Here is a 13725-nt window from a genome sequence, read left to right as displayed (position 1 = left end):
AGCATGGGCCATACCTCTCACATGTGTCAGTAATATACGCTTCTGCTTAAAAATGTGCGCATTCTTAAATGTTTTCCTTAAGCAAGATGTGCAACAAATGGCAAATAATTTAGTTACTCTTTTAATTAAAATTCATGCAAGAATTTGTCAAAATCATATGCATGCAAATTTCAGAAGTTACAGTGGTAATGCTTCATCCTGCTATGTTAATATGCAAAGACCGTTACTGTATGTGCAGACTGTTGGTTTTGTTCTGGAACTTGTACTATCCTTTATGCATTACACGAATGAAACAATTGAAACAACATGAAACTCGTAGCTTTCCATTTTCTTTTTCCTTTTAATATATTTAAAGAATTTTTTCATCTATGCTATACAACAAAGCACAATAAAATCAAATTTTCTCTTTAAACTTTCGTGATATTTCACCCTAGATAAGCTTTAACGGCATCCCATCAATAACTTTAACAAAAGCCAGGCATTTTCATTTTAAAGCTGTTTTAACAATCACACTTAAAATCTCTTCATACAGCGGATTGTAATCTAATTATAATAACGTCCAATGGAAAATGTGGTGACAGAAAAAATATTCATATTCTTTCCTTCATTTACAAGCATGTTGTCAGACCTTTCTTTTGTAACTTTGAGTATGAATTTAGTTCAAGGAGAGTACTTTTCTTCCAATGACAATTTATTGACATAATTTACTTAGCAGTATAGAAAATTATTCTTTTAACAGGTTTTTCTTTTCTAAGGTTTATGTTCAAGAGTGGCCTATTTATCATGCAAATTTACTCTACAGCTTTCCACACGTTCCTTTTACAGGTATTTATTTTAGAGAGATAGCAAAAGCTTTTGCTTCTGTTGAAAGGAGAAATACTTTTGACAGCTGTGTTATTTTTTTTATCCCGTCTTGATGAATTAACTGAAACAAATATTTTTATTTTTACCCTGCTTTTGCTACTTTTTCCTGTACTTATCCTATCCTGCATAGGGTTACAAAAGTAGGTCCTTTCACTTCTTTATGTTTCTCTTGCATTAGTCTATAATCTTCAATCCTCTTCTTATTGCAGTCAATCAGTGAGCAATAGTTGGCAAACAGTGGCTAACCACGTGAAGACCACTCTCTACACTGTGAGAGGACTGCGCCCCAATACAATCTACCTGTTTATGGTGAGAGCTATCAATTCACAAGGTCTGAGTGATCCCAGCCCTATGTCAGATCCTGTTCGAACACAAGGTAATAGAAATTATTAAGGCTTACGTGCTTGAGCTAAAATAGAAAGAAGGAACTGAGAGCTGACCAATAGGTCAGTCTGGCCATTTGGCTTTAGCACTCTAACTGAAGGAATCATGACTCGAGCTTAACCGATAAAGATAAAAAATAGTCCAGTGTTTGCTGTACCAATCTGGAGCTTAGGAGATATGTTAGCTCTTTAATACTTGGTACATTGTAGACCTTTTGGTTTGCAGTTCACTTAGACTTGGTGTGCTCCTTGATGCCTGGTTTCTATTGAAGGTAATGTGAGTTACCCAAGCTTTTCTGAAGAGTGCTCTGAATACCATGCTCTCCTCAGTATCTTTTCTCTCCATGTCCTTACTTCTCCATTGTTATAATAGGGTTATGCTATAATAACAAGTGCTTATGACAGACATACACTGTGTTTAGCATTAGTTTTAATCAAAAGAATTGCACAAAGGATCTGTAGTGTATTGATTAATCTGGTCCAACCTTTAGGCAGAGAATTCACGTAGATGAAGGCATCTGCATGCTAAGAATATTTTGAAGTTATTCTGAGAAAAGTATGGGTTTTCTATTTATATACCTAGATTTCTGAATTCTTTATATTAATCCACTGTATAAACCAAGAGGGAAGGCTGAAGTGAAATCCCTCATTTATAAGGTGGTGGTATAATTGATACCTGTGATCCTCCATTGCTATTGAATTGACTATTGAATTCTGCTCACATTACATCAAGCTCTAACCACATATAACTGCCACAAACAAATTTCTCTTCACAGCATGGATTTTTTTGGCTTTGGCAACACATTGCTTGAATACTTCATTAAAGAGTGTACTTCTGTGTTAAACAGGTTGGAATACAGGAATTAATAATTTTTTGGAATAATAATTTTTTCGAGTCCAAAGTAATAGCTCCTCTCACAGTTAATTTAGGATGAGATCCTCTGTCTCTGTTTATGGAAGTTATAAAACTGTGCGTGGAGAGTGCATCCTGTGTCAGCCTCCAGCTTGTGTAGGTGGTTTGGGTCCTTTGCTGTTCCTAGGTGGAAAGAGAGAAACAAGAGTAGGGTGGTATTTCTTTATCACATAACCATCACATCCAGCCTTTCTCATCCCAGTCTACTCCTGAGTAAATCTGTCCTTAATAATTATCCCCTCAAAATAGTAATCATTGCTGTAAAAGGAGAAACAGAGCTGCTTTCTGAAAAGCTGAAAGAGTGAGTTGGGCAGGGATTTCATGGCTTGACTATCCACAGAGTATCACAAGTTTTCTTCTCTTTCTTACTCTCCCATTATTATAGGGTGACTCATGCTTTTCATTGCACCAGCCTTTTAGTCTGCAAAACTTATCACCTAGTTAAAAAAACAACTTTGTTTGGCATTTGAGTGTCAAGTATAGACTTTTTATATGACATACTGACAAGCAATTTGATTTCAGTAAAAACATGTCTTTTAATTAGCTACAGCATGTGTTGCAGCTTCCATTTCCAGAAGCTGTTTAGCAGTCAAGCACACTGAGACATGTACAGGATTCGTAGCTTCTTTGCAAGCCTGCAGTTTAATAGAATTAAATCATAAAATCAATTGAAAATTAACATAATGTTTTGATGTGATTTCTAATTATGCCTGAATTCAATTCAGGCTCGCAGAAGAAGCTGACACACAGTAGAAAGCCTATTCACAGTGGCCATGGAGGAAGAAAAAAGCAGCTATAACAGTGCTATATAATATTAATTTGCAACAGGTGTCTGAGGTAGCTTTAGTAGCTGAGCATTTAATTTCCTGGTGTTAAGTATAGCAAATACAAGTAATAGGACTTTATGCATATTTTTACCAGTGGACTACAAGTAGACAATCAGGCACTTTCAAAAGGTTTACCTTATGTGACTAACATCAAATAAGGACAGAGAAATCAGTAATTACTCTAAGAAAAGAGTTGATTTCATGTTTGGATCATTAACAGACCAAACCACCTATTAAAAAACACTTTAAAGAAACTAGATATAATCCTATCCCTGAATTTAAATTACTAGCAACTAATAGCAAATTCACTGGCAGCTGTTAAAAGAGAGGTTAGAGAAAATATATAACCCATTTAATTTTAGAGACCTCTTAACTGTGATCAGAATATATTTTCTTGAGCCGGTTTTGCTTGAGTCATGCTTTTATTGTTCCACTACTTGACAATATCCTTATAGGTAGATCGGCTGTTTTTCCACTAGCAGTCTCCTAGTAATGTGAAAATGACATTACAAGACATTACACTGTGAGCATCACATACGCATATGTTTCCAAGCATACATACCAGAAAACAGAATTCCACATGTACCTCTTGATACTCATTTCTTACTGTTATTAGCCCAGTTATTCCTTTACTTCTGGACATACATCCCATTAAAATGATGAAATGCAGTTCATACAAACAGACTATGTAGAAATGTCGTTTCTCCTGAGGGACTATAGGTACTTTGTTGGTTGTATACCAAAGGATAACTTAACCTAAAATGTAGCCATGGGTAGCTGTAGGTATTCTGTACCAAGCATCATAGCTTTTTGTGGATAGCAGCATAAATTATCATCCTGTAAAACAGTCTGAATTCCTGTCTTACAGATTTATTTTATTATAGCTCTCTGTTTTGTGGTCACTTTGAATAGGCATACTTTGCTAGACAAGCTCCCTCACTGACATCCATATTTGGATTATATTGCCTTTGGAGATCCACGGAGCCATTTGCATTTGAATATCAATAGAAGCCTGTGGCAATATTGTTTGTTGGTGGCTCAGAACCCATAACAATCCAGAATTATGAAGCTGAAGTATTGATCATCAAAACCTACTTTCTTTCAAAATCTGGAGGCATGTGATTTAAACTCAGTTGTTATATTTAAATGTTTCATTTTTAAAAGCACTATTATTTCTTCTTAATAATATTTAGAAGATAAAAAGAAATCACATGGTGCATACTCCCTTATCTAAGACCATCAGAGGGGGAAAAAACCCTTTTATATATGTATCTTCTTCACAAGGACATGATGTTGATCCAAAAAGAGGGAAAGTGTCTTTGGCTAGTGAATCCCATGGGAAAACCAAGCAGAATTCACAAATGCCTAGACAGGCATGACCATAATGTGTCGAGCCTTTTTGAATATAATCTGTGCTTGTGTTCCAAATCCTCTCTTCTGGAAAAATTACAAGCAAATTCCAGCAGAAATAATCAGTATGTGTATTTCTAACAGGCATTACGCAATCCACGTAGACAGTTGACATAGTAAGGGCAACTGTAACTGTTGACCAAGAACAGTGTTGTAAGATCCTTGAAGGATCCATTGAAGGGTTCCAGACTTCACTGGCTCCTAGAAAGTACTTTCATTTCTGTCTAAGTTGGAGGGAAGGGACATGTTATGGTGATATATTAGCTAGGTGATAGCTGTAGCCCAACATTCTCCTTTCGACGCAATGTGACAGAAAATTATGATTTCCAGGAGCTATCACTAAAAAGACACATTGCACATCTCCTTCTCCATTTTCTGACACATATTTTGTATTTGCAGTTCCAATTTAGCAAAGATAATACAGCTTCATTCAGTTTAACACAATGGCATAACCCAAATGTGGTCCCTAAGGACTAGGTAGTAGGGCCACATATGGTGCTGGAGACGGAGTCACAGTTTTCCATAGATGTATACTAAGTGATCAAATTACCTCAGAGTTTGACTAGAAGAAATAATTTCCCCACACACTTTGAAGGAATCTTTGACATAATCTTGAAGGGAAAAATTTTGTAGTAAAGTGCTTTTGTTGGCATTTTATTAAATCAGAATCAGTTTGGCTTCATAAATTAATTCTTTTTTCATATTTGCACTAGATTTCATTATCTGTATCTGTAAAGGGAAAATTTGTTTGCAGAAGAAAATGTTATTTTTAGTGTTTGGTTTCTTATGTGCATGGTATGTGGGGAGAGGAAACAGTGAAAGTTTAGAAACATATAATGACTTAATGTCATGTATGCTCTAAGAAAATAAAAAACCAACCTGCTCATTTTCTTCAGTTATACTAACCAATTTGGTTCCAGACATCTGAGTAACATTATTATTATCTGAGTGTTTTGGAACTGGTGAATATTATATCTCTCTCATCACTTACCAGATCTGAGAAAACTTTGCCATCGAGTCTGAATACTCATTTGAACTTCTTTATATTTCATTATTTCCTAAGCAGCTAAACATGAATGGTTTGCTTGCATTACTTGACATGCTTTGGAGTTCATATTTAAAGCTTAGTACTGTATTGTTTTAAAAACAGTACTATAAAGGGTGCTTAAATCAGGTCGTTAAGGTATTCAGTAATTTGTATTGATGCCATATATAACTCTTCTCATTAAAATAATGCTTTCATGTGTGTGCCTGGCCTGGCAGATATCAGCCCACCAGCACAAGGTGTGGATCACAGGCAAGTCCAGAAAGAACTGGGAGACGTCATTGTACGACTGCATAATCCTGTTGTGCTGACACCCACGACGGTTCAAGTCACCTGGACGGTAAGGCTGCTGTTATTATTACCTTAATAGTACTTTAATTTTGCCTATTTATCCCTTCAGTTTTTTACTACCCTGAAAAGCTCCAGTCTTGACTTCAAACTTTATACAGGCATATATATGAGGTAATGAAATGGTCTTTATTTTCTCTTTCAAGTCAGGCAGGTTCAAAGTCTTCAGTGTTCAGCTCAAAGCAAGCTAGCTGTCTGACTAGAAAAATATTATGAAAATGAATATGCTTAACACCATAATCTAAAGGATAATTGATCTCTGGACTCATTACTGTGAGTGTCAAAAAATAATCCAAGTTAAATATCAACATGAAATTGCTGTATGAAAAAGCACTTTCCACTTCAAGGCATAGGGACCTCTGACAATACCCTATTATTTGGTGACCCTAAAATGCAAAAATAGCTTTCCTACAGGGCACTTGTAGTGAAGTCAGAAGCACATGGTGCTGATGCCTGATCCACTATGTAGCATCTGGTTTTCTAGCATAAGCCTTACTCACAATCAGTGGATATCCTTTCATTATAGAAGACCAGAATCTTTTTGGCAGTACTTAACAACATTTCTATTTGAGAGGTCAAACTACTGGGTAGAATTTCTGATATAGCAGTTAGCTTTCAAAATGCTATGTTTCCCTTCCTGAGGCTCAAAAAGGAAAGGATTTGTAACTGTAGGAGGAGAGAGAGAGTTCCTAGGGCGCTGCACACCAGAAAGGAGTGCTTTGCTCTTGGGGCATCTGCCCCAGAGGAAGGAGAGCCACAGGTGGAAGAGTGAGAGAAATACTACTGCGCTGCACGTCACTGGAACAGTTGTATAGGATGAATTCTGCTGAAGGGGTTTTCACAATACTCAGGGTTTTTCTTGTACACGTAATATTGTTAAAAGGTTAATGTGTACAGGGCATTACACAGCAGGAGATAAGAAGTGTGGTGATAGATTGTGTATTATAAGGATTACTGTTGTTTTTGCACAACTCAGCCATATTTACGGGAGCTTTTGCACCATCCTTGTTCTGGCAGATTTCAATGGTCAGGGAGCAGACCAGAATAAATAGAGAAACCCACAAATTTGTCTTTCTTAGAAGATTTTTTAGAAAATGTGTCATTGCATTTTGCCATTGATGATGTCAATACACAGCTTGCCTTTCTAAAAATGCTGTCTGTTTCAGCTACCTAACTCCAGGAGAGGCTGACTAACCTTTGTAGCAAACCCTTTTGCCCAAGCAGACATTTGCCCAAGCAGATGGGTCAATAGTTTAGAAACTTTGGATGTTTGCAGCCAGTAATCGTAAACCTGGATCACATCTGTGTGGTGCTCCTTCAAGTCCTTTCTTAGGTGTGACAGCTATCAGAAATACATTTTCATAGGCTTGCCCTTGCTTTAGCAAAAGGAAGCCCCAGTATAAACAGAATTCAGTTTTATGCAATGTAATCAATGTCATTATATTATAATGAAATATGTATAAATATATTTTTGTGTGTGTGTATAGATACATATATGGGGGGGTGTGGGTGTGTTTCTTTCTACCCATACCCATCTCTATCTATCTATCTATCTATCTATCTATCTATCTATCTAAAAGAGTCTCTTGGTGCCCCTATTGAACAAGTAATGAATGAAGAAAACATGGTAAGGTAAAGGTAAATTGTTAGGGATGCTATGGATATCAGCTTATCAAGAAGATCCCTCAAAGCAGTGACCCTATGCCACCTGACAAGCATACAGGCCTCTGTAGAGACGTTTCAGAATTGCCCAAGGGAAGAAAGACACAAAAAAAGATCTCTGGAACAGCTAATTAGAAACATTCTAGCAACCAGAGGAAAACCAATTAATTAACCATAGTCTCTAAGAAAAAAAGCTACCCTATCCAGAGAATAATGTCCACACTATTAATGTAAAATCAGTAGATAGTGTAGCTATCATACAAAAAGACAGAAGAGCCATAAGAGTCGTAAGACTCTGTGTTGACTTTCTGCAATTCAACGAGTGAATGCCAAGGAACGTCCTTGATTATTGAGTTTCTGGCATCCTGACTCCCAGCAAATTAACACCAATTTCTCCCTTCTTTCTGAGATTGTTTTGGTTTTACTTTCTCTTTTTTTTCAAAATTGAGTTCAAAATTTCAGAAATAGTTCTCTGCTACTGTGTTGCAATTTTAAAATATATACATACATATACACACATATTTTGTCCGTTTTAAAAGAAGGTCATGCTTACAAAGTCAGTGTTAAAAAAAAGAAGAGGAATGTCAGAAGTTAGGTTTTCACTGTCACTTAAATTTATTCCTCTTGTGCATAAGTATTAAAGTGTAGCTGTAATTATCTGGTCACATACAGGATCTCTTCTTAATGGAGCTATTCAACATTTCTTTTTATCTTCTTTATTCACTGTGTGGTGCCAGGTCTTATTAAATTCATACCACTGAAACCTTGCATTGAATAAAAATTATTAGTTTGTCTCACATGCTTGCTTATCTGTCATGCTCTCAACCATAACATTTGGGTGCTTCACAAATAATACAGAATTTAAAATTACAGTGATAAAACTGTGTCATTATCCTTACTTTACACATAGAGAGGTGAGGTGCAGAGATATTTATTGATGATGAGACTTATGGAACCAGATATGCCCACTGTTATCAAATGGCTAATTTTAAACCTTGGGCCTGATTTATTTTTACTTTTATCAAAACATTTTGCATTGCAACAGCATATGATGTACTCCAAGCACTTTTTAAGCTGACCTTAACTATAGTTCAGCACTTCTAGACTCACTGGGCATTAAACTGAGAGTTTCATTAGTGGCCAAATGTGAAAAGTTTCCTAGCATTATGAAAAAGCCCTGTGGCACAAGCAGGAATAAAAATCAGTTCCTCAATATGGCAAAAGAATTGCTGCTTTGAAATCCTGACTGCCTTCTAGGAGGCTACTGGCAGAAGGATAATTTATTTACCTCTGTCTTTTAATTTGACGTTGATTTTAAATGGATGTACTTCACTGGAAGCTTCAAGGGCCAAGTCCTTTAGACAGTCTTCCAGTGTATCGTCACCTTTTGTCTTGTTCCTGTAGGATAGATAAATGCTAGTGCTGTTTGAGTTTCCAGAGATTACTGTGAGTCTGTACTAGTGAGTTCAGCACAGTGTGCAAGGTATTCTGCCCAGATGAAGAATTGCTGTGGGTATTGATGTGGGAGCAGAGTATTTCTCAGGATATTTTGGGGTAGAAACTTACATACTACAGAGCATATTGCAAAATGTCTTTAAGGTGCAGATTAGCAGGTTTGCCTGAAAGGAGCTTATATTTGCAGCATAAGCAGCATTATGAGTTTCTTGCCATCTTTTTAACAACCTAATAGCCTAACTGAATGATCTAACAGCCTGTGAACCTGCCTCGTGTTCAGCTGCGGTATGTGCAGATTTGAACATGCAGGGAAAATTAGTTTCCTGTTCTGCAGAAATGGAGAGCTGTCGTCAGTTTTGTAGATACCTCCCGCACTACGTATTCATCATAAAAGAGGGTGACGAGGAGCACGCAGGACCAATTATGCTTGTAGGTCGCCTTAAAGCATTAGGTCAGTGCTGAGCAGAACCTACCCAGTAATTGCTCTCTTCTGTCTTGTAAAGGAGCATCTGCATTTTCTGCCATCTGTCTTTTGAGGAAGAAAGTGTATCTTTAGATCAGCAACGGTTACAGCATTTTCGGTGGATGTCACTGCTGCTTGTACAAATTCAAGAGTATTTAAGAGTGTCACAGGAAGACTAGAAATATTCTCTGATCCCAGTATTCAGCGCAGAGAGTTCCTGCAACCTCTGTAATAATGCTAAGTTCTTTGTATGAGGAAGTGGCAACCATTTACAAAAAAAGAGAACGGAGAATACCTAGAAGTGATTACATTCTTTCATCAAATCACGGTGCATGTTTCTGCAACTCTGCCTATGTGTGAACATGTACCAAACCTATAGAGTTGTTTGATGCTTAGCACAGCTGAATGCAGTTTTTTAATGCTAAAGCATATTTTTAGTGGCCTGCTGTTGGCGTGAGGCATGATTACCACATAACAAATGGAGGAAACGATGAAGTCACAGGCTTTGTATTATATGTAAGGCCGGGTGTGCATGTATAGATAGACATGTACACATATGTATGTGTATGTGTGTACATACATATACATGTACACACATATGTGTGTGCGTGTATGTATATGTGAAATATACCTGTCCTATACCTCACAAATATTTCTGGTTAAGCCACGTAATTATCCAAGAGTATTTTTTTACTAATCGGAAAACTCCAAACAAAACCAAAAAAGCCACTTTTCTCAATAAGTGAAGTGCCCTCTGAATAGTTTCCCAACGTTTTGACCATATGAAAGGCCCTGTTCATTCAGACTAGCTTTAAGTGGGCCTGAGAGATAGCTTCATATCCTCTCCTTGATACTGAATGCAACCGGATGTTTATAGAAAACATGAAAAATGCATAGTATTTTCTTTCGTAAGTACCCTCGCAGACCCTGAACAGTGGAATCACTGTCAGTAATCTGAAAATCAGGCAGATCACTCAGCCCTGTTGTAATCAAGCCTCTAATTGAAAGCTCTGTGGAACTTGTGTGAGCCCCAAATCAAGCCACTTTATAGCACCCATATACACGACAACCTTGTTGTACTACTGCGTTCTGTTTTCATATTCCTTGTATTGTTTAGTCTTTTAGGTTAGGAACTTAGAAGTCTAGGAGGAAAAGAGGTATATGAATAATTTGTATATTGCCTATATGTAAGTAAATACGAAAGTGTGATGGACTCAAAATTAGTATACTGTAGGGGTCCAGTTCTTCTCAATTAGTTGGTGGGTGCATTTGTGTTTGTACCATGCCGTACAAAACAGTTTCCATACTGTTTTGTAGCAACACACTGTTACTGTTCAGCCTAGTCATTTCTGAATTTTCAGATGGTCTCCACTAGGCAGCAATCAGTAGAGCTTAAAAGCACAGCAAAGACAAAATGGAAAGTTCTAACAAAGTTGTGCTGTATTTCAGTGTAGCTTCTAACTCAGAAGTTAGGCAGGAATCAAACTCAGTGTTTGATTATTAAACATCATAGCCTTATATTGTAATTTAGGTTGAGAATCTGTATTACAAAGTGCATGAAAGCGTTATTCTTGCTGAATTTTGTAGTAAACATGAGGTTCATAAAGTCTTTATGTCCGTAAAACATTTAGTTAATGAAAGTCAAACATGGATAAAAACAATTTACTCTGATTTACAGACTCCCTTCATCTGGAAACAGCTGCTTAATGTTCTTCTTAAAAACACAGCTTGATTCTTTCGGTATTAACAAGCTATTATTGTGAGTTATATCCCTCTTTCAGTGCATAAATTCACTTAAAGTGAATGTAGAGAAGTTTATAAAATGCACGCTTAATGTTGTTGTAACATATGTTGCAAGATTTTTAACAGTGACAGTTTTGATGAAAGACATTTCTGCGTTGCTCTCATAAATAAAGCTTTCTTCTTGCTTGCCCTGCTTTTTAATGTCTAAGAATCTGTGTCCCCTCTGAATGCCTCAATAAACCGTAACAAGATTATAGAAGTGTAATAGAACCTGGTTTGTGATTTCAGCCTTAAATTCATTTATTCTTAAGAGAAGTCAAACAAATGTATCTCTAATTCTGAAATATCTTTGAGCTAGCAAATTGTCAAGAACAGAAAAGAAATCCTACTTGTCGAATCTTAGTTATAACCCAGAGATTTACCAAACATCTACGTGTATAGTCTTGGTATTTGTGCTGCACTTTCTTTGGCTCTTTATTTGATGGCTACAGAAGCAGCTGGGTTTGGTTTGGTTTTATCCATCAAATTGTTTTGACTGTTTTTTCAGGCAAAATTCATGCAAACATCATAATAGCTTGAATCATTGTTTTGTGCCTTTTTTTTTCCCCAGGTGAAAAAATGCATGCAATTTCTCCAAGATAAAACACATTTTAAGTTTTTCCTTCGTATAAAAATCCTATTTGTAGCTATGATAGGTTAGAATTGTTAAACTTCTATGTATGGTCCAATCTTGAATTGTGCTTGCCTAGCAACATATAAAATATAAACCAAAAACAACAGTCCGTCTCCATCTGATGGCCTGAGAGCATCACAAGCCCAGGATGCAAAGAGACTGCTTAGACTGTGAACTCAAGAAACAGCACATGTCCTTGGAAGTTGTTTTCTCTGCATCTGTCTTATGTTTATTTCACTTTCCTGAGCATCTCATGAAAAGATGAGCTGTGAGCCAAGTAATGGACTAACTGAAAGCATGTAGGGTATCTTCAAAGACTTGTCCTTTTCTGAAATGAATTTGTTTTTCTTTTCTTCTCGTATTTCAGCACATCAGTAGCCAAGATGTGCTTAATAAGTTTACATGCAGTAAGCATTATGCCAAAGTTCTTTTTTCATGATTTGTTGCAGGGGTGGGGCCTTGTTTTATGATTTAAGGTGATATTTGTCACGGTATATAGAGCTGGAGAAAGTAAAATAGAAAGAAATGTTCTATAACAAGTAATGTGAGAAAAAGTGTTCTTTATAGACAATTAATCAACAGTGACTTAGAAGAAGGCAGTTTGATTTTTAAATTCAGCATCTTAAACAACTGTTAATTTTCTCTTTTTCATGAGGACAAAAGTATCCTAGGCAAATGTTTTGTTTTCTTTTTATACAGTTTCATTACTTTAATATGTTTATTGACGTATTATTTAATGGTATTTCTAGGTTGACCGCCAATCCCAGTTTATTCAGGGCTACCGAGTAATGTATCGCCAAACGTCTGGCCTACCTTCTCCAGCTGTATGGCAGAATTTGGAGGTCAAAGTCCCAACCGAGCGCAGTGCTGTCCTCGTCAGCTTGAAAAAAGGGGTCACTTATGAAATTAAAGTTCGCCCTTATTTCAATGAATTCCAAGGAATGGACAGTGAATCAAAGTCTGCTCGTACCACAGAGGAAGGTTAGTAAAATGGCCAGAAAAGCAACAGGCTTCCATACCTAGCACTGGAGGTGAAATCAAGAGTGACCATTTTGGTCACTGTGTGTATGCATATGTTCAGCTCTATTTCTTCCACATGACTTCTGTTTGTTAGAAATGCCGATGGGTTGGCATTAGAATTTGATATAATATTCAGTTTTGTGCTGTAAGTATTCCATGAGAAAGCAGTGGGCCAGTCCTATATTCTTCTCGCTGATAACGTCCTTCTAATGTACAGGTGGCTTCGGGTCTTCCAAAAAGTGTGCACTGCAGCTGTTCTTTTACAACCAGTGTTGCTGCAATAAAAGACTTTGGTCTGCACTTTGAAAATAAAACTAATAAATGAAACCTTTTACAGATGAGTGTTTGCTATTAAGCACATCTTTCTGAATGGGTAATAATGTAGATGAACAGTTTGACTGGGAAATGGGGACTAGTGAAGGACAGGTATTTAACTAGTCTGAAGGAACTCCAGTCTCAAGGGCATGCCACTTTATTGTTTCTGTTAGCACACTGTTCATGAAACTGCCCTATTTAGTCCTTCAGAGGATTTCCTTAAGTACCTTTCAAGCCTCTGTGAAACATGCAGGATGCAGACCTAGTGAACAGTTTACACTACTGAAATGCACACGCATTTTTATCTATAGCATGTAGCGTGGTATAAGGTTTTGCTAAAACATGTGCACTCCAGGACTGCTTTTTTATTGAAAAGTAAAGGGAGTGAGATGAGATATAAGTAATTTTTTTATCTTTTTCTCTTAGAAATGTACAAGAAACCTATCTTTCTACCTATCTAATGCAACCTTTGCCTGGAGAATCTCTCCTGTAAAAGTAGAAGGATGATCATAACAATGAGGGTTCATCTTCTCTTTGTTTCATTGATTTCTTTCAAAGCAAGGGAAAGAAATACTGGTGAAGTTTCAAAATGCTCATATGGTTT

General features: G+C 36.7%; 1 protein-coding gene across 1 annotated transcript in view; it reads left to right on the top strand.

Moving 5' to 3' along the window:
* The window catches only part of ROBO2 (roundabout, axon guidance receptor, homolog 2 (Drosophila)), a 623567-nt gene that overhangs the window by 339580 nt on the left and 270262 nt on the right, over positions 1-13725 (top strand). The window contains exons 13-15 of the mRNA XM_009327889.1: positions 1074-1240; positions 5661-5782; positions 12536-12767. Of these exons, the coding sequence (XP_009326164.1) occupies positions 1074-1240; positions 5661-5782; positions 12536-12767 (521 nt within the window). The remainder of the gene's footprint in view (positions 1-1073; positions 1241-5660; positions 5783-12535; positions 12768-13725) is intronic.

This window comes from Pygoscelis adeliae, unplaced genomic scaffold, assembly GCF_000699105.1.
Source record: "Pygoscelis adeliae isolate BGI_AS28 unplaced genomic scaffold, ASM69910v1 Scaffold14, whole genome shotgun sequence".
Taxonomy (NCBI): domain Eukaryota; kingdom Metazoa; phylum Chordata; class Aves; order Sphenisciformes; family Spheniscidae; genus Pygoscelis; species Pygoscelis adeliae.
This window is presented reverse-complemented; position numbering and strand designations above follow the sequence as displayed.